Raw genomic sequence first — 22,115 nt, 5'->3', positions numbered from 1 at the left:
GGAATTCACATGCCTATGTCATGCCCTGTGTTTTAGCTTGGTCCCATGTTGAGGTCCTGGAGTTCATTGCTCTCTGGGGAAAGGTTCATGCATAGGCATCTCTAAGTGCTGTCCATCCTAATGCACAGATATCAACCAGGCACCTGAACAAGTAAAAACAAAGGAGCATAACCAGGAACCCACCCAATGCTATGATAAAGGAAAGGAGCTCTGATTGGGCTAGAGCAGGTGTTCCCAACCCCTGGGCCATGGCTTGGTACCAGGTTAGCTGCTTGTCCACAGGAGGATTGGCTGCTGGACTGGAACTGTGGAAGACCAGCAGCCATCCCTTTTTTATACTCAGTTGGCTGCCTGCCCGCAGTATGCTGGTCACATACAGTCTGCGGTCACTTCCAGTCCGTGGTTTGCAGGTCCACAGCAAAAAAAGGTTGGGAACTCCCAGGCTAGAGGAGTGCTGTAGACAATAATGAGATCCCAGGGAAAGCTGGGAGTGTCTGTAGCTACAGGTGAGGAGCTGATCATGTATTTACTAGAGATCCCATTAATCATAACTGCATTCTGTGGATTCCACCAACAGTATGCCTGCTGGTGTCAGCTAGGACTCAAACCAAGACAGGGCAGGGCTTGAAATTCAGAATCTTGCCAAGTCCTTGAATTAAAAAAAAAAGACACAGTCCAGATCTTCTCAGATCCCCACAGCCGGTAGTCTGAGGATCCATCTGGATCATAGATGCAACCCCAAACCATGAACAGAACTATTTTCTGTATGTATTGTAATACAGTACAACTAGAGGAAACTCAAACAACTTTGTTTTGGGCCCTATCATGTTAGTCTGTCCTCTTTACCTCTCCCTCCCCTCATTCCCTTCCTGGTTCTCAGAATGATGTCTGCCCCATTTTTTATCTAAGTATGAAAACACACTGCTTAAGTTTTCTAAATGCTTTATCCTCTGTCTTACTGCAGTTTTTATTGCACTGGCCCTAGCTCAGTTATTTCACAACCAAGACCCTGTGTGGATTTAATGAGAAGATAGTTTGAAGGAATTACACTTTTACTGAATTGGCAGATATTGAAAAGAAAAGGCCCTGGAATTATTTTTCAGGCTCAATCTCTTATCAATGTCCTTCAGCTTTTAGCCAATATATGAGATATTGGACAAGGTATAGAGAAACTCTTGAAGCAATTGGCTTTACCATTTGGCTTGCTTCGGAATTTTATTTATTTTTTGCAGTGCACTCCATGTGATCCAGAGGTGTTCAAAACAGAACTTAGGCCAAAGATGGCACTGTAATTTGGCAGAGAGATTGATTGCATGACAATTCAATTTCCTCTGTACTGTCCATTTAGCTTGTTTAGTTCCAGTCCTCTACTAGCTCTGAAGGCATTGCTCTGGTAAGCAGTTCTGAACAGTGTCCTTTTCCTCTTTTTGAGTACACACAGCTGGGTAACTTCCTCCAAAGTAAGGACAACCTGCAGAGGTGCATGGGCAGTTACAACCTGCCTCTGCTGATAATAAACAGGCCATCTGTCATTTACTTATGTTTTCCACAAGTTGTTACAATATCCTCCTTCTACAGACCCAGAGCAACAGTTTGAAAATATCTTAACTTCTCTATATGCTCCCAAGAATGTCAAGACCCTCTGGGACTTAAATTCCAAAACTGAGGAAGAAACATCTTATCTCTGCTGTCATGAACACCACAATTTGGACAATAACTAGTTACTTGTTCCTTCTCTTCCCCATAGCGCTTGGCACTGTTGTGGTAACCAGGTGGGGTGATGTCTGGCCACGGTATGTAGGAGGAAAAGGAACTCAAAAAATGGTATGGTCAAAGCATTATTATATACCTGTCAAAGAGGGAGGGTGTATAAAGATAGGAGTGGAGGAAAAGGTTCTAAAAGTATACAGTTAGGGGGAAGGAAGGAATGTCTCTGAGGCAACCTTTGGGAATAACAAAGAGGTTGACAGCTTCCTTTGAGAATATGGTGATTCTCTGGACAAGGAGTGTTTCATAACAGTTGTCCTCTGAAGTCCTCTAATTCTGACATCTCTGCATTTGACATGCACCTTTTCCTACAACAGCACCCACATGCAGATCCTTTTCTAGATGTTCTGTGCCAGAAAACAAAGAGAATACTGGTCCTTCTCACCTGTAAAAGATAGGCCTTTCTGTTGCCATCCTATACACCAAGATAGAGAGAGAAGCTCTTTGCAAAAAAACTTGGTTTCAGACTATAGTTTGAGTTTAGCTTTTAATGGGTTTTAACTTTGCACACAGTTAACAGTTGATTTTTTTTTCCTTCTCATAATGCAACAGATGTCTGACCAGAATACTGAATATTGTATTGAAACATCACAAGGATGTGTGGCTGAAGTGACATGAGGTGGAAGAAGCTTAATCGTAGAATAACAATGTAGTGTGGAAGCACTACTTATGCAGCAGTTATTGTGGATTGTGTAATGCAGATGCACAAAAACTGCAACAAACTTCACTTGTAGATTTGTCCTCAAGAAGGGCATGTTCTGTATTAACTGAGGACTTGGGTAGGATCGTAGTGTTGTTATAGTTGTGATGGTTCAGGAAATATGCAAGAAACAGTGTTTATTTGTTACTATCTTTTTTTAAACCAATTGTATAGTTGGAAGGTTGTTGGAATAGTCTTAAACAAAAGTCATTGTTTTATCTGATATATACCTTAGGCTGTATGTGCTTCTTTCCAAACCTGAAGATGGGCACATTGTGCCTAAAATCTTATTTAATATCTTTCCTAAGCATCAATAACAGATATTACCAACAAAAATTTGCTTGAGGGCTTAACATTTTTTAAAAGTCTGGTAATGAGTAGAGCCCAAACTGGGAGTGACATTTTGATTGATATTAAGAAACTAAAGTGGACAGTGATTCTGATTAGAATATCAACCAGAGATTGCTATTTAAATGTGGACTGTAGATACCCAACTTCAGAACTGTGCGCCAACTGCCTCAATCAATTAAGAAAGAGAGAAATTCAGCATTCGTCATCAAAGTAACCAGCTACGGGTATACAAACTCAAGCAGTACACTAGAAAATCACATCCTACAGTACAAAATAGGCTTTATTTTGCACTTGAATCCAAGATCCAAAATTGTTACAATAAGAGAAAAATATTAACAATTTAGAAGGATGTAAATTAGATAAAGCAAAACTTTTACTGAATGTCAGGTATTTCTAAGCATTCCCAGAGGAGATTATATGCAGTCTTTTCCACAGGTTCAAGAAGCACAACTGACACAGTTTTCACTGCTTGCCAGCTGGAGGAAAAAATGCCAGGAACAGCATAAACCTCTCTATGTGGTGTTCTTTGACCTCACAAAAGCCTTTGACTGTCAATCAAGAAGCACTGTGGAGGGATCCTTCTGAAGATAGATGCCCTCCAAAATTTACCACCATTCTTTGCCTGCTCCATTACAATATGTGAGTGGTAGTTCTCAGTAATGGATCTATCACATATCCCTTTGAGGTTAAGATGGGAGTTAAGCAAGGCTGCGTTATCACTCCAACACTCTTCTCCATAATATTTCTTCCTGCAATGGTATATCAGACCACCAACAAGCTTCCAGTCGGAGTGGAGCTAAACTACTGAATGGATGGTAAACTGTCTCAGCCAAGTCTGAACCAAAGCCAAGACCACCCCAACCTCAGTCATCAAACTCCAGTAGTATGTGCTCACTTATCAACATCTTTACCAAGGCATACAAGATAATAGGGGTAATGATTAACATTCAGAAGACTAAGGTCCTCTATCAACAAGCTCTTAATGAGCAGTCCCCAGCTCTGGAAATTCCGATTTACATTGAGTATTTCCTGTACCTCAAAAGACATCTCTTTCAGAAGGCTGACATTGACAAAGAAATCCAACATTGCCTTAAAAGTGCAAGTGCAGCCTTCAGATGCCTGAGGAAATGGGTATTCAAAAATCATGGCATCAGATCCAAAACCAAGCTCATGGTTTATCAAGCAGTCATGATCCCCACCTTATTATATGGGGCTGAAACATGGACAATGTACAGGGGACACCTCAAGTTGCTGGACAAGTACCATTAATGCTGCCTGCAGAAGATCCTTACACACCAACAAGCAAACACCACAAGCATTGAGACAATGATCATTGACAACTTCACTGGGCCTCCCACTCCATCCAGATTTATGACTCCAGACTCCGAAAGCAAGTTTTATTCTTCCATCTCATTCTCAGTGTATGCTCAAAAGGAGGGCAGAGAAAGTGTTTCAAAGACAGCCTCAAGGCCAACTTGAAAAAATGTAACATCAACTTGTGGGAGACTATCACCCAGGACCATGCCAAATGAAAGAAGAGTCTGCTGCAAGGATCTCAGTATTTTGAAACCTTATAATGACAACAGGAGATGCAGAAACAGTGCGTCACAGACCAAATCAAGAATCCAGAGCCACCCACCCCGCACAGAAACTTGTACCCGAGTTACAACAGTTTGTTTGGGTTTTTTTGTTTTTTCAGTCCTGGATCAACCTTGTCGGCCATCTTGGGACCCAGAGATAAAGCAGTCGTGGAAGACAATCATCTTTGACTGTGAGGAAGTGCCAATGATGATTTCTAAGCATTCCTAGAGGAGATCTGCAGTCTTTTCCACAAGTTCTTCATCTACCACTGTTCTCTGTTCAGGCAATACTGTCTCCTATTTTTCAAAAAGGAGATAAACTGCTAAAATATCAGTAAAATTTCATTGTACGTAACAAAGATGATCTCTTTCAGGTGTCAAAGTTTTAGTTAATGTTTGTTCAGTACTTTGGTGTTAAGATGCACAACATGTTGGCTGAGCTGCCTTCTAGTTTTAACAAAGATTTCAAGACTGACAACACCATTAAATTATTTAGTTAGACATTCTGTTTAAAACAAGCCAGATAATTTAACCTAATAGCTCTTTGTTGAGCCTGACACCATATTTGGCAACAGCTAGGCTTACCATATTTCCAGTTCCAAAAAAGGAGAGCTCCTGTTGGGGGGAGGCACCTCCCCCCCCAACCCACAGCGACCTGACCCTGCCGGCACCCCACACTCCCAACCTGCAGCCCCCTGCCCCTGCTGCTGCCCCACACTCCCAAGACATAGACCCTTGGCCCTGCCAGTTCCCCTCACTCCTAACCCAACCCAAAGCCCCCATAGGCCATGCTGGTGTTCATTGCTCCTGACCTGCAGCCCCCCATCCTTGCTGATGCCCCTCACTCCCAACCTGCAGTCCCCTGATACTACTAGTGCCCCACACTCTCAGCCACAGCCTGGTGCCCCTCACTCCCCACCTGCAGCCCAACAATGCCAGAGGGGGCCCTCAGCTGCTCCTGTTCCAACTGGCCCAGAGCAGAGCAGCTCTGACTTGTACAGGCAGTGGTGGAGTGAGTCTGGCCCCCTGCGTAGGCTGGAGAGAGGAGATGGGGATGCCTGTGGCACCCCCCACTCTAGGATGGAGCTCCTGGACCATGCCAGGCAGCCTGGCCATGCCCCCTCTGGGCAACGGCTGTTGGCTGTGCTGCCCCTGCAGGCACAGGCACCAACCCTGGTGCTGCAGCCCTCAAAGGGCCTACCATCACTGCAGGGGCAGGTGCTCCCCCCACCCTGCTGCAGCCCCAGGATCTGGGCAGCTTCTCTCAGTGTCAGTAGGCACCTGCCCCCACCCCCGTCACACACCCATCCCTTCCACCCGCATCCCCAAGCCCTGGCCCTCCAACCCCTGCCCCCGCTATACTTGCATGCTGGTCACACCACTCTGCCTGGCTGCATACTAGTCACACACACACGTGGCACCCCCTGCCTCCAGTCACCCTCCCCCTTCTCCGCATAGAGGGGGAGCAAGACCACTCTGGACCTGTTAGTGATGCCCCTGTTGATGCATGATGGTGCAGTTGGCTCTGCCTATTGCTTCATCGCATTGGCGACTCATATTTATCCTGGAGTCAATCTCGACTCCAAGATCCCTCTCTGCCTCTGTGCTGCTGGGAGGGTCAGCCCCTAACCTATAACCATAATGCTGGTTCCCTCTCCCCAGGTGCAGCACCCTGCACTTGTCCTTGTTGAACTGCATCCTGTTCAGATCCGCCCACTTCTCTAACCTATCCAGGTCTGCCTGGATGCGGTCCCTGCCTGCCGGTGTATTCACTTTACCCCACAGCTTGGTGTCATCAGCGAACTTGAACAGGGTGCTCTCCACACCCTCATCCAGGTCGCTAATGAAGATGTTGAACAGCACCGGCCCAAGGACCGAGCCCTGGGGGACTCCACTGCCCACACCCTCCCAGGTTGACATCGACCCATCCACCACCACCCTCTGGGTGTGCCCCTGAAGCCAGTTTGCCACCCATGTGACCGTGCATTCATCAGTGCTTCAGTCCCTCAGCTTGCCCACCAGAATTGGGTGGGACACTGTGTCGAAGGCCTTCTGGAAGTCCAAGAAGTTGGCATCGACTTAGAAATATGACACTTTTTTTTAATCTAGATCTTCTAGCTGTTGGTAGTTCATTTGACTTTTTTGACAACATTTAAAACCTTTAAGTATTTTTCTACCTGTAAAGATGCTTATGTGCTATGGTGAAGATGTCTTGTGATTTTTTTGACTGAGTGAAAGACCAGTCTCCCTTTAAAGCATTTACTGTTGTCTTCAAATAATTTTGTGATTCTTTCTGCATCCTCTCCAATTTTTCAATATCCTGTTTAAAATGTGGACATCAGAACTGGAAACAATACTCTTTTAGCAGTCTCATCACTTTTACTGCAAAGGTTAAAATCACCTGCCTGCCTCCTCCTTGCTCCTTTGCAGTTTTCTGCTTTGAAATATTTGGTTGATAATGGCAGCTGGTCATCAGTAGTATGAAAGGAACCAGTACATTGAACAAAACTGATATGCCAGTCAATCTGCCCTATGTTCATACTGTTTTGTGCTGTTGCTTGTTAGTATAACACTAATTGAGATCAGGCTCCTTTGTGTTATGTGCTATATATACCTATACAGTAAAATCTCTGTTATCCGGCATAAGTGGGGAATGGAGGGTGCCGATAAGCTAAAAGTGCTGGTTACCTGAGCCACAGGGTTTCTGGCTGGACGTGGAGTGAGGAGTGGGGATGGTGGCTGCACACAAAGTGGCAGCAGCACAGGGAGGTGTGTGGCAGTGGTGGCGGCAGCTGTGTGCAAGCTTTCGAACTCCCCTCCCCCCACGCAGCAGAAAGCAAACTGGCATGGCACAGTGCCACGTGCATTCTGCTGCTTGCTGTGCAGTGCGGCGCCGAAATTTCGGTTAATAAGGTATTCCAGTTGGCGAAGTACCAGATAACAGAGATTTTACTGTAGTAAAAAATAATTCCTATCTTAAAGATGCCTGATGAATCCACTTCTGGTTTACAAGCCTGAATAGAGCATGACATGGCTTGTTACAAGTTTCACAGATCCATGTGTTGTTTGACTTGAGTCTCATTTTATAGCAAGCTGGTGCTTTCTTGCTTTGCTTCCGTCCTCTGGATCAAAGCTGCTTCATGTTGAGCTGCACTCAGTGCCAGATGTTCTCTCCAGATTGATGTTAAAGAGTTTATAATCAGCAAAACATAACATTGAGGAAAAAGAACAATTATCTCATTTTACAGATGAGAATCCAAGACAGTGTAATTCTGGCAGTGCTGTCTTCAGTACACCATCATCCTTCCTGACAGACCTGCCAAAACAAGAACAGTTTGAAAAATATTAGCCCTTTGGTGGGAAACTTCCAAATACTATCAGTTGTTGCAAGAAGTGGTGTTTAGAGTTGTCACTCATCTCTCTGAGTTAGTACTTGACTTGTGATTGAATCATTAGTGACAGCCATTGCAATCAGATTGTACTGGAGAGCTGTTCCTCTAAGTGCTGTCTCTTGAAACAGATCTGGACCATTTACTGTGGTCAGATACCATTGCTTTTAGCGGTATAAAAATTAACTTCGGGTTCCTGGTTAAATTTTGGTTTGGTTAATTATATTCTACCAAACTAATTTCCCTCAGCATTTTCAGTTGTATACAGTTCTCTTCCTCTTTCCACCCTGAAATTCAAGCTTGTAGTTACATTTAGTTAAAAAACTGTTGAATTTCATCCTAGAAGCTGTACTTATTTTGTAGTATTTTGGAGTAGGTAGAGCAATCTCCATACTCCCCTTATCAGTCACATTTACTGGGACGCATGCATATTATAAACATTAATAGAATACTTTACATACAAGAGCAGGGGCCTGAACTTGAAGACTTTGGACGTCTGTTCCAACTCTGTGCCCTGCTGTTCTATCACCAAGGGAGTCAGTACACAAGAACAATGAATTAAAAGTAGATCTTTTTTATTTTAGTTGTGCACAGTTATTTTAGGACAGCAATAAAATTCTACATTTTCAAAGATGAAACAGTTTAGTAGTACCAGGACATAAGGTGTGAGTAAGAATACAGTCCATCCAAGATCAGAAAGCATTATTTTTCTGAAGATGAACTGAGGGATCGACCCTGTAAACTCACAGCTTACAGTATTCGTAATGATATCAATGGGAATTCTTTTGGAATTGGGTCACAATTCTATATAATGGAATACAATATCTATATAATGGTTGTCTCATTTATTAGTAACCGTTTTTTAAAGAACATTTACATTTTTTAATAGTTGAACAGAAAACTGGTAAGACCACAGAGGATGGAGGAAACCATTACCTGAAATTGGTTTTATGCTACGCCAGACTTATTATCTTTGCAGTAAACTGCATGTAATTAAAAAAAAGGTTCCTTAATGGCCTCATGCTTTTTGGTAAAGAAAGATCTCAAATTTCTTCTGATATTCTACAATATATTTCATAGAGGAATTACTTTATGTAGCACTGAAAAATAGCATTTATTTGTGAAGTGCAAGTGTCTTCAACTTCTGGTCACAAAAACTGAGTAGTCTTTGTGCCTGAAAGCTTGTCTAACATCTCTCCCAACTATGCAGTTGGTCTAACAAAAGATATCACTAAAACGTCTTGCTTCTTGCATATTTCCTGGACCATTATGGCTTCAAACCACATTCTAAACTTGCTGATGAAGTATTCTTGGCAAAATGTGCTTTTTAAAACTATTTATATGTGTTAAAAGTTCACATAATGACAAAGCAAAACTGGTAGAAAGCACAAATTTGACCTAGTCTTGCCCTTTATGGGCGTGTCCAGACAAGCATGGCAGTTTGGTTCCCTGGGGAGAAGTAACAGTACCTTGTGCCACCGTTACTTGTCCCCAGGGAACACCTGTGCCATGCGTGCTTTAGCAAGTAGCAAGTTACCCCAGTTCGGGTAGGGGAGGCTGGGACCAGCACTGGGCTTGCCCCAGCAGCCTTACCTGGGTCTTGGGGGCCTTCCGGGGCTGCAACAGAAGAGATTCTGCCTTGCAGAGCCTGACCAGCAGCTACGGCACAGCTCTGGGCAGCCCAGCTTCGCTTTTGTGCAGTACACCCTGCCTGTGCATTTGCTGCCCTGCTTTTTTTTCTGTGGGTTTTTTTGACCCCTGGATATCCCTTGCAGTGCTCTCTTGCAGCACAGAGAACATCTAAATGAACAGTATGTGGTGCTGCAGACATGTTTGTGGCGCCACGTACTGCATCGCCTCACTCATCTGGATGCACCCTATGTTTTCTTTCATCATTGTAAGTCAACAACAGATGTAATGCACCAAGACTTGTATGTATGACAGTGAAGGGAAGCTTTCTGATTAACAAGTTATTAATTTTACTTTTTAACTTTATAGTTATTTGCGAATTATTAAAATCTAGTTAGAAAAATAGAAAAGTAAACTGTAAAAACAGTTTTGATATTGAAGTTCTGATACTTCTGGACATTCAGTGTAAACAGTGTTTGATTCTTAAAAACTGAAAGCTAAAAGCAGTATTAGTAAAAATATTATATAAGAAAGTAAAACTGTAAATTGTGAGTGCCTTTTTACTGCTTATTGTAAAAATGCATTTAAACATATTCCAGAAATTGTTTGTAATATTGCTTTCAGGGTTGTCAGGAAAATGCAACCCACATTGTTTTAGTTAAAGGTTGTAAATGTAGCCCAATTAGTGGTTCTTTTCAAATGGTTTCTAACAATGAAATGCCATTGCATTTTTTATGAATGTTCTAATCTTTGAGTACTTGATAAACCAAGTGTGTAGGTAAGTATATACATGAAAGAGGATAGATTCATGAGGGGTGATACGGTACAAAGCTTTTATCAGTATGGCCTAGAATGAATGAATTGAATTGGTGCAATCTGTCCCATATGCGCACCAATAAAACTTGTACCCCATGCCACTACATATACAGTAACACACATTATTTTAGGAGGGTTTTAGAATGTATAGAAGCTATACTGAGACTAGGGTTGTATCCTTCACACTGCTAATGCCAGATTAGTTAACCACTTGTGTAAGTTTCTAGGGCAGTGATTCTCAACCTTTTTAGATTTGAGGCATCCCTCAGAAAATGCTAACTCCTAGTTTCACTTGTTTTTTGATGCCTAAGCAATCATATAGCAGTTTTTCTATTCCAAAGAACTCAGAAAACCACAACATTTCAAAATATTTTTAACACTATGAATTCCTAGTTGAAATCTCTGAATATCTCGTGAATTGTATTTGCTCACCTAACATTGCATGATACTCTTGCACCCTTGGAAGTATTTCAAGGCATCCCAGGGTGCTGCAGGTTGAGAATCACTATTCTAGGGCTATGGAAGTCCCGTTAAACTTTTAAAGTCACATTTTAGATGCACCGTCCTCACAGAAACAGTCGTGACTTAAAAATCTATGGCCTGTAAGTTTATATATTGAGAACCTTGTAATAACAGAAATATGAGATGGTAGCTTCCCAGTGTGATGTGTAAGAGTTGTCTGTAGCCTCAGAGAGCTCCAGAATTACTTACATTAAAGCAATATTCAAACAGAGATAGCATATTCCTCTTCTGAGGCTCAGGCAGGTGTCATGGGATGGGAAGTAGAAAGAAAATGTTTCCACGGCAGGTGACTTCTGTTGTAAATAGCAGCTGTCTGAAGCAGTTCAGGAGATTGAAATGTTAGAAGTCCTGGAAAGTAGAGAGCAGATGAGGCAGATAATCATGACAAATTAATATATCAAGTGGCTCTGTTGTTTAACATGTGGACATCCATATACTTATTGTGGATAAGTATTTGCCCATCCAGCCTGCCAGCCAGAAAGGTGGAGCACCACTGGCCTAATGTTACATACATGAAATCATAGGGCTGGAAGGGGCTGTCACCAGTCATCTAATCCAACCCTCTGCACAGATACAGGAATGCACTATTCTTAAGGCATCACAGAGCGGTGTCTGTCCAGTTTGTCTTGGAAAATCTGCAGCAAGGGAGAATCCACAGCTTTCCTGTGCCGCTTGTTCCATTGACCTACTGCTCTTAGTCAGCAGTTTCCCCCCTGAAATTTAATTTAATTGAATTTAATTTAAGTCTGTTTTGTTGCAGTTTAAATCCACTGCTTTGTAGCCTGCCCCCTGCAGCAAGGGAGGACAGTTTCCCTCTTTTTTATGGCAGCCTTTCAAATATTTGAAACTCCATTGTACCCTCCTTAATACCTTTTTTGGCAAACAAATGCCCCTTGTTTTCTTAACCATTCCTCATACAACTTGCATTCCAACCCCCTTATCTCTGTTGCTCACATTTAGATTCTCCCACTTTTTTTCCCTCATTCTTATGGTGCCTAGAACGGCGCACAACTCTAGTTGAAGCCTAACCAGTACTAAGTACAGTGGTACTATTATCCCCTGTATGTTACACACAACATTTAGATTAATGCAGCACGAAATTTCAATTACTGTTTTGTGTCAACATTTCACTGCTGACTCATGTTGAGTTAGTGAGTCAGCAGGGTTCAGGTATCTTTTCTGTCCAAATGTTTGTCAAGTTTCTTAATTGTATCTTTGATCAGCTAAATAGATTAAACTCCTGTAGTCTCAGTGTAATACATACTTTCCACTACAAAGCATTTTTGTAGTTTTTCTCTGTATCGCTCAATTTTTTCAGTTTTCTTTTTGAAGTGCTGAGAACAAAACTGAACACAGTATTACATTAAAGGTGTGTCTACACATCACCCTGCGGTGACCTAGCAATACACTATGTTGCCATATGGCTCACTATGGTGATATAGCAATCACGTGTCTACACATGATCACCAGCTACATTGCCAAAGCAGCGCACTCCCCAGGTATAGCACTCTGCTTCAGCGACATAGCGAGGAAATCTAACTGTGCATGGCACAGTAACCACCCATACTGCGCTGTGCTTTAGTACTTCCAAAACATACTAAAGCACGGTACTATAGCAATGTTGTCATACAGCGACATGTAGATGCACCTAAATAGTCTCAAAGGCACTGTATATATACAGAGTAACTCCTCCCTCCTCTTGCACCAAAGGATCACTTTAGTCACAGGATTAGACTGAGAGTTTATGTTCATCTGGTTACCTCTTGTAACCTTCAGATTTTATCCAGTCTTTCTAGGATGCAATATTGGGGCTTATCACATGTCATGTTGATCCCTAATAATTGTTTTGTGGTTCACTTTATTCCTCAGTAAATAGAAATTAAACCAAGGCAGTTTACTCTGAAAGAAACAACTGCTGAATCGCTATGTTTTAGATTCCACTTACTGTAAGGATAGAATAGGCACACAATACAGTTACTGCAGGCTAACTTGACATGGTAAATTGTTCCCACTCCTTAGGTTGGCATAATTGTTTCATCTGTTCATATCTTTAGCAGAGATGTTCTGATTCTTAGTTCTATTAAATAGAACTCTTTCATTTCTAAATTTAGTTTAAATTTACATTTTCTCTATTTTAAAATAATGGGCAGGCCAGTGGTATTGTCTGGAACCAATGCAGAGGAGTAAGTAGGTTATGACATGTTATGTTGTGCAAGAGTTGCCACACAGTAAGAAAATAGACATTTACATTTATCTGCACTGAAGGACATCAGTCTACTTTGCTACTTCATACCTCAAATTCTTCTCTCTAGATTTCATTGTAAAGCCATGTAGGAGTGACAGATATTCTAGCTATTTACTTAATTCTCCTACATTACATTTCTTTGATCTTAACTACCTGATCCTTAGATACTTGTCTCAGCTGGTTTAGGCCTTTAGTTTGACATAATAATTCACAGGTAACAATAAAGCTAGCATTAACAACTGAAACAAAATTCATCTTGGTACATAGTTTAGCTTACATGCAGCTTACTTAGAGAACATCTGACAAAGACATTTCTTCAGAGGGATCCTATACTTCTCATCTTTATTCCAAAAAATGTAAAAATGCTGTAGTAATTGACCATGCAATGACAAAATAGATTTACAGTTGTTTTGCTTGCTGGTATTTGGCTCTCTGTCTTCATGTAATGTTGTTCCTTGTTGCATTCTTGGTCATTTTCATAGCTGTATAGTAATAATCACTGGAAGCATAAAGACAATACAGTGGATTTTGCTTTATAGAATCACTGGTTAATAGAATCACATGCTTATTTGAATCAATACGGGAAAACTAAAACCATTTGTATATTATTGCATGTAAAAATCGCTCATATTAGAATCACAATTTTTAGTTTATGGCTCATTTTACCTGGCAGAGTTCCAGCCTGCAGGGGGCTGGGAGGGAGCAGGAGGAGGGCAGTCAGGCAAGGGCACCATGTGCACGTGAATTACTTGCTTATCCAAAATCATATCTGCAATGCTTTCCTTTGTAGAAAAAAAATACCTAATGTTAAGAACTTCATGTTCAGTCAGGCTGTATTAATTGTATTAATTGCCTTTTCACTGCTACAGTGATAAAGAGAAAAAATGAGCTTAATGCATAGGCAGAGCACTCAAAAATAGGCTAATTCTAAGACAGAATGTACAAGGAAGCAGTTGTCAACATGACTATTCTGTAAACTGCATGATGAAGCACTGGTAAAGCTTGTTGCTGACATTTATTAGATTTTCCAGGGATGCTTTTGCTAGTCTGTTATAGCAGCAAAGAGTTGTAGTGCTTCAAGAGACTCAGTTTTTTTGTAAATTGATATAATTTGCTTTCAGTTGGTTTGTAGAAGTGTACTTTAATGTAATCCATAAAACGTGAGTGTTTGTATACATTCACTAGCTGAACATTGTACGTCTCTTTAAGCTAAACTGATGTAATTTGGAGCATTTTTGGTGTGGCATGTACATTTGTAGTGATCTCTTCCTAATTTAGTCCTTATCTACCATATGCATTCTGACCAGTTTTTGGACACTGAAACAAACTGACTTTAATAAAACTAGCACTTTAAGTACTAGTTGTCACTTTACTTCTGACTACATGGAGCACTGCACTTTTATAAGTACTAGAAGCCCTGGATTTTGACCCATTTATTTTCCCATTATAAGGTGTTAAAATATAAAGTGGCCATCAGAATTTTAGGTGAAGATGACCAGAGCCTGGTGCCTGAGTTCAGTTAATTGTATGTTAGAAATCACAAATTACTAAACAAAAATGATCCAAACATATTTTATGTAACTTTATGTATTGTTAAAAAAATCTTTGACATCCAGGCAAATAGTTTCTCTTAAATGTTGATGTCATCAGGAAAAGCATGCGCGAGGCTTTTAAAAACACAAAAATATAGGAGAAATCTTTAAAAAAAGAGAAAAGAATAAAAACAGTGCAAAACTTGTATTTTAAATTAAGCACAGACCAGAAGCTGTGAAATAAGAAATGCAGTTAAAACGTATGGTTACATATGGTTGCTTTTGGTACCAGAATTTTCCCTTTGTTACCAAGGTAAGTAGGATGGATGATAAAAATTAAAACCTCTCTTAAGGTTGAGTTTGTTAGATGTGGTATCAGTATAAATTGTGCTTCAGCCATTACAGTAAAATCGGTTAATTTGTCTATTCTGGAAGTTCAATTTAGATGTATTAGGAACTAAAACAGGTGTTTTTAAATGAAAGAACTAATACTTGGAGGGATGGAGTGTAATGCATAACAGCCATTAGGTCTGCTGTTGAACTTGAGGAGCAGCGTTAAGAATGTACAGCATTTTTTGGTATGAAGTAAGTTTGATGCACATATTCTTTACAGTTTGTGTGATCTCCAAACATGCATTCCTTGGAGGAAATTTATTGGCAAAACTATTTGATTTGATCATTTGTTACCAACTGCTAAACATTATGCTAATTTAGAATGCTTGAAAATAAAGTAAAACTCTAAAGTTGTAGTATTTGCATTTCTTAATATACCCACACTGCAATCTCAAGAACTTGATAATGTTTAGCTTCTTTAAAAAGTGAAACCTTACATTCCCCACCCCCCCCCGGGCTGCAGGTGCAAATTTCTTAATTAAGAAGGCATTGCCTTACACTCTAATGCTATGGGTATCTAGATTTTAGTACGGGACATACATTCATCCCAATTTACTCGTTACTAGTTGATCATGTCTTACTCAGGCAATATCCCTTTTGAAAGTTCTCCCCTTACAGTATCTGCTGGATAAAACAGAATAAGGTAAATTGTATGATCAGTCTAAACTGTTAATTGGGTTTCATACATAACTACTAAACAGCTTATATCATAGCGATACACTTCAAACAATAAAATACTAAATGTTGTTAGCCTGAATGCTCTAATACAACTAAAGAGTAGATATATCATTTATGTTTATTTTGCTGCAGCAGTTGAGATTTTTCGTGACAAGCCCTGGATTTGAATAACTACTTGCCTTGGCTTTGATTGGAGCTTCCTGTTGTAGTAGGATTTCATACTGGTTTGGCATGTGACTAGATTTTGATGCAATTAAAAAACATTCAGTGATTAAATATTATCAGCCTAATAGGAATCTTATTTTTTTAATGTTGTGTTCTATATTTTTAGCAGCACTGAAACCAAGTAGTTAGTTTTTATTTTATGGCCCAAGTGCGTAACACCTGGAAATCTTGGTATATCTTAGTGATCAGCTCTATTGCAAGGGCATTTTCACAAAGCACCTATATCAGGGGTTGTCAACTTAGGGTATGCATACCTCTGGGAGTACTTGAGAAAACCCTAATGGGTATGTGCGGGCAGGGACAGAGTGCTGCCATGCACCATTCAACATTGCTTTGCAGGTGCCCCAGGCAGGGGAAGCTCACACGCGGCAGCTGCCACTGCTCTGCATTTGGCCACTGAGGGTACACTGCTCTGTGTCCAGCCACCAGGGGTACACTGATCCAAAACAGTTGAAAATCCCTGACCTCTATAATTTAGGAACCTAGATCCTGCAGGCTTTCAGTGGAACATGGGCTCCAGAAATCTTAGCTGCTTTTCAAAAAAGTTCTGAGTGAGCTAAATAGGTAGAAGTATGCCTTTACTTAATTAGACCAGGATAAAGGAGAACATGGAGCTGTTCTTCTGAAGATGAAGTTTCTGCCCCCTAAATTAAGAATCTTCTTTGACAAGTTAAATTTACAAGTTCTTTACTTACACCTCACACATGAAGCCCACATGTAATTTAGAGTAAAACACCCTTTTCAGCAGAACACTTTCAAAAAGAAAACATGTCGAAAAAACACGTGTAGAACTATCGGCAAAAAAATTATAATGGCACACAATGTTTCACTGTAGTTTACCACATTTTTTCCTTTTAACAATATATTATGTCATTTCCATTTTCTTTACTTATTTTCAAAGTATTTTCAAAGCTGCATATATTTGTGAAATGACATTGAAATGAGTCAAGTTTATCAGTAACCTGTGTATAGCAGGTAGCAAATTCAAACATTCTTTCCCAACAGCACTTTTTCAGTAGGATATTATTAGCTGAAAGGTGTTTTAAAGTCATGGCATGAAGAATCGTAAATGTAAACCCAAGTACATTGTGATGCTAATTAACGGAATTTTCTGAAATGTATGTGATGCTTAATATTTTTCTTAGAAAGTTTTGTTTAATGTTAGATCATTGTTCTGAAGGATATTAGTCCTACTGGAATTAAAATAACGGAAATAAAATGCATGTGTTACAAGTGTAGAAATGGTGGAGAATTACATGTGAACCTACTGTACGATACTGATTCTGTTTTCAAACAATCTGTTTTGCTGTTCAATAGTTGACATAAAAATGCAAATGTACTGTAATTTAGCACTTTTCTAATGGGCCCTGTTCTCACTAAACAAGTGATAGGAAATGCTTTTGTTGTGGAAGATGTAATCATGCTTGCATGAGTACATCAAGGCTTTGCCCTTCTTGACATGTAAACACAACTTCCATTAATATTAACATATTAGCCCTTAAAATACTAACATTTTCTATGCGTTTGTTACACCACATCTTAAAAATATTATAATTGGCCTAAATGCAGTTAAAAGTTCAGAGTCTCTTTACATGATCTTTTTGCAGAAAGATATTTCACTGTCAAATAGGGTGGCAGGTCAGGGTTGCCAGGGACAGAGGTTGTATTGTACATTGCACTCTCTCATTATTCAGAGAGCTAACTAGTATCATTGTGAATTTGCCTTTAACTTCTTCTCTCCCCAAGTCCCTGATGAAATGGGATTGTTTCTTGAAGGACTGGCTGCCTTTCTTGAGTCAAGACTTCATATATCCTGATTCACAATATTATCTATCTTGTATAGCACTGCCATACAGAAATGAACGTGGAGGTGCTTATTCCCAGCACATGAAATAAAATGCAGTACACTTTTACATTATCAACAGAATGAAAATGAACACATTAAACCTGGTTTTCTATTTTCCTCTTTGTTGTTAATAGTAGCATCCATGATCATGGTAATCCTGTTTAACATTATATTGCCCGGAGGCCCCTGTTTGCTTATAAGCTCTGAAAATACAGATGCAAGACTGTAGAGACAGGGATATAACAAAGGAATGAGTAAGAAGTGTCTAGTTTCAGGAGTCCTGGCTTACAAGAAGGTCATAGCCACTAGGACTGGTAGGGGTGATGTCACCAGGAACCACAGCCAGCAAAACAAACAAAAAATATCTAGTCTTGGAGATGCTGCTAGTGAAAAAGTAGCAACAAGCTTCTGTCCTTGCTGGGTGTGTACTCTGTTGGAGACTAGTCTGAGGCAGATGCCCACGTTTATGGAGTTACAAGGATCTCTGTGGTGATACAAGGGAGGAGGGAAGAAGATCAAGAGTCCCATGCGGGCTAGGTGAGATGCTGTTTGAATGACACAGACCTGATTGGGAGATAGGCCAAGATGTTGAGATGACAGCAAAATACAAATTTGTTAGCAAAGGGATAAACTTGAGAGTGATCCACTTAAATATGATAGCTAAAAACATGCTGGTGGACAAGGCATCATGAGATAGGATGTGAAGAAAAGGCAAGATCAAAGACAAACGAAGGTAACCTGAGAGAAGCAGATGAGACAGAAGGGAGCAAAGGAGGGATTTGGATGTATGCAAACAGCAGGTTTAAAAATACTGTAAGGAAGGGAGGGCAACAAGAGAAGTGCCAATAGTAGCAATAAAGGAGGGAGGTAGAGGTTGCAGTAATAAAAACAGGTTAAGAGGTGCTGTGGACAAGGGCTTGAGGTAGCAGCAAATGGGGAGTAGGAGGAGAGTGTGATTTAAGAAGATGGGTCCACAAGCAGTGTAGCAGGTGTAGAGGTCCTGGCCATTTTAAATCCTGGTTATTGGAAGTTCCTGTAAGCTGTAGTGCAAGGCAGTTGTCTTTGTACTGTCATTTGGCCCTTGTGAAGCTCCAGTATCCTGGGGAGTAGGGGCAGGCTCTCTTACCCTAGGAAGCACTCATTTCCCTAGGTTTCGCTCCCTTCCATGGAGTGGACACCATCCTGCTCACCATACACCAGTATGTTAAAACAGAAACCTTCAGATTTAGACTGAGGCAGGATCTCCTCCACACCAGGCATCAGATTCAAAGGGCACTCCCTCACCATATAGACTCCATGAAATAACACAAAGAGTAAGTTTCAAGAAAGCTAAGGCTGGTGGTGGGAATGAGTTCATCTTTATATTTTGTAGTTTATTTTTGTTTCTCTCATTCAGTTCCTTCACCTCCAAATCTGCAAGTTAAAGTTTCATATCTGATGCTGCCAAAACACACACAGACAAATCTGGGCAGGCTTTCTGAGACCATGTAAATATTAGACCCTGAATTTCAAAGGAAGGGAGGAGATAAACTACCAGCCAAGTTCCTCTCATAGGAAAAATTAAATCTACAGCCTATCCTAGTGTTAACAGGGTACAAGGTGTTACTTGTCACGTACTGTACTGAAAGGTTTCATTGATCAGTGACTGTATTGTACTGTATGAAAAATCATCAATTGCCTTGTATTGTTTATAATAGACTGTACCATATACTACACAAATTTCCATATTCCAAGTTTTTCAGTGATGCATGTTGCCAGTTAGGTCCTAAAACTATGTGGTGCTAATTCTTCCATATCCAATGGTGCTTTTGTGGATGCTAACTGCAGACATGCTGAACAAAAGCTTGAAGTTTAAAAGTCTTTCTTGTCTGTTTGTATAATGTAAACACACACACAATGATGATAAACTTGAATTTGTTTCAAAGTATCATTGACAATCTAATGTTTTCTATGTGTGCTTGATTTGGGTTTGGAATTGTTTTTTTTCCAGAAAGCAGCTGTGTTTCTACACAATACACACTGGTATTTCTTCTAAGAGATGATTTCACCTCACAGGGCCAAGAATCTGTCCAACTCCTCAGGTAGTTGAAGTTGGTTGACCCTTTACCTGCTTTTTGCACCAGTTTCATTCACATGAATTTAGTCATTTGTTTTCTGATGTGAATAGGATGTACAGGCCTAAAAAGGACTCCATCTCTTAAGCATCAACAGTCCTCATGCTGCCTCAGCATTGTGCATGTCATGTAGCTTGGTCTTCTGCTTGCATCACAGTTGCATGATTGTGTCTATGCCAGGCCTTACAACAACTTCAGTCTTATTCAGAAGCAAACCAAAGAGCACATAGTAGTGCACCTCTTGCAGCCATGCAAAAGAGCTAGGTGCTTTGTTTATTCAGTGAGTGAAAGATGGGAATAGGAATTCTTTAGAGACTGCCCACTTAGCCAGAAAGGAAAGAAAGTATTTTTGCAGCTGCTGTTTGGGCCTCATACAGGAGTAATACTGGCAGCTTGCTCTACTCTGGGGTAGAAAGAGTGGTAGTCACTGCACAGATCCCTGGGTGAATACTGAGGAGATGGAAAATTTGCCAAGACAAATTAGGAACATATTTTGTGTATTGTATGATGAAGAAATGTAATAGTAAAGACATCGGGTGGATTTGTTGGTAGCACTAGAAATTCACCCTGGAAGCCATTATTTGAGCATTGCATATAGATTCAAACGCGTTTCTTCATCTTTTTAATGCTACTTCTGCCCATTCAGGGTAAGATGGCTTAGTCACATGTAAGGTCTATACCCCCAGCTGCTCTGTCATATATGAAGTACAAATGAAGAGAAACTTGGTTTTCACTACTTACTGTTCTTTAGACTTTGTGGACACGTGTCCCACAGATAAAAATGAGAAGCAGCTGTCTAGCTTGTGAAATTGATGGCTTTCAGGAGTATCAGATCCAAGTAGCTAAATTTGTCACAGCTTTGACTGTCAAATCAGTGCTTCTCCCAATCTGTCAAAATAAAGGCAATGTCTTTGGTAGTAATAGATTTTTTCTTATGAAAATCAAGAGCCAGAAGCCAAGAAAAGGAAATGGTAGATAGGAGACTTAAAACTAACTAGAAAAGGATTAGTCTTAGAGAGAACCAGAATTACAAATGCATAGAATTTACCAAATCTACACTAGGAAGACTGTGTTTCCATAGTATTTTTGCTGCAGTTGTTGGACACATTCATTTTACACTAGTGTAGATTTAGTGGAAGCTCGAACCACTGCAAGGAAACATCCATTTTCCTGATGGGGTCTTCAAACATCTCTGCCAGCTGAGGAGCCTACATTCTGATTGTGGAGTTCCTTGGCTTATTGGATGAAAAGAAAGAAAGAAAAAAAAGACACAAGCTGCTTTTTAGGACAAAAAAAATCAGAATATATTTTTTATCTATTTGAAAAAAAGTCTGATATTTACCCCTGTTATCAACTGAATTTGCATATGGTTGTTTGCCACAATATCTGTTCTGTCTTAAAATAAATTTGCTTACTTGTGTAGTCTTAACAGTTTGGTTTCATTTTTACAATGTAATTTTACTTTAAAATATTAATTGGGAAGCATCCTTAAATGTTCAATCTTTTGGACGTTTTCCATTAAATGTCCTGGAAGAACATCTATCTATCTAGAAGGGAGAGAAACCTCATAAAGAGGTTAAGTCTTTGTATTTTTGCAATTATTTTTCTATTTGCTAATTTTATTTCCTCTTTTCCTGCCCTTCCAGTAGCTTTCATCGTTGAAATCATCTATATGGTAAGTGCTTAACAGAAGACTTGCTCTCTGGCATTATATTCATCAATGAAGAATTTTTTGTAGTTATTAAAGGAATTCTTCAAGATAAACAAATTCTAAGCTTAGTCCTGTTTATTGTTGTTTGCTCATTAATGGCAATGCAGTAATTGAGAGTGGTATCAAGAAATAGCCTTGACCACAAGGCAGAAATTTTTGCAAAATACTCTCTTCATTAAAATGCAAATACAATACAAGTTGGTCTCCTATAGCAACACACAAAAAGGAACATTTTAATTGATGAATAAAGGAATCATCCACATATGAGAGTGACTTGGCCTGGGGAAATTCCTATGGTTCATATGCTTCAGAGTATTCTGGCATTCCTTTAAAAGTCTGACCTTTCAATTACTTATATTCTAGAGGGCCGTGGAGATCAGAATGGTTAGCATCAAAAGCAAAAGTACCCGAGATACTGTTTTAAAACCCTAAGTAATATTGAGATGGTTTGGTTTTGTGAATTATCATTTACCCAAGAATTTTGTTTCTGGACCATCTCTCCCAGGTCAGGAGTCATGTCTAGTGACCAGGCAGCAGATTAGACCAGTTCAGCAAACAGACCAGTTGCCACTTTGGGTGGGAACAAACCAAAACTGAACCAAATATCAGAAAACATT

General features: G+C 40.1%; 1 protein-coding gene across 5 annotated transcripts in view; it reads left to right on the top strand.

Annotated features, from left to right (window-relative positions):
- The window catches only part of PURG (purine rich element binding protein G), a 43,334-nt gene extending 22,118 nt beyond the window's left edge, over positions 1-21,216 (top strand). The window contains exons 3-4 of one of the 5 annotated variants that reach the window (XM_090031998.1): positions 1,748-1,824; positions 2,320-3,394. In XM_090031998.1, the coding sequence (XP_089888124.1) occupies positions 1,748-1,781 (34 nt within the window). In that variant the 3' untranslated portion in view covers positions 1,782-1,824; positions 2,320-3,394. Of the gene's footprint in view, positions 1-1,747 lie in introns of all 5 variants that reach the window. The other 4 variants (XR_016440169.1, XM_090031996.1, XM_090031997.1 and 1 more) reach the window with 4 other exon arrangements.
- The last annotated feature ends 899 nt before the right edge of the window (positions 21,217-22,115 follow it).

This window comes from Crocodylus siamensis, chromosome 2, assembly GCF_052110815.1.
Source record: "Crocodylus siamensis isolate JL-2025a chromosome 2, ASM5211081v1, whole genome shotgun sequence".
NCBI lineage: Eukaryota > Metazoa > Chordata > Crocodylia > Crocodylidae > Crocodylus > Crocodylus siamensis.
Note: the sequence above shows the minus strand (reverse complement) of the source record. Positions and strands in the feature narration are given on the sequence as shown.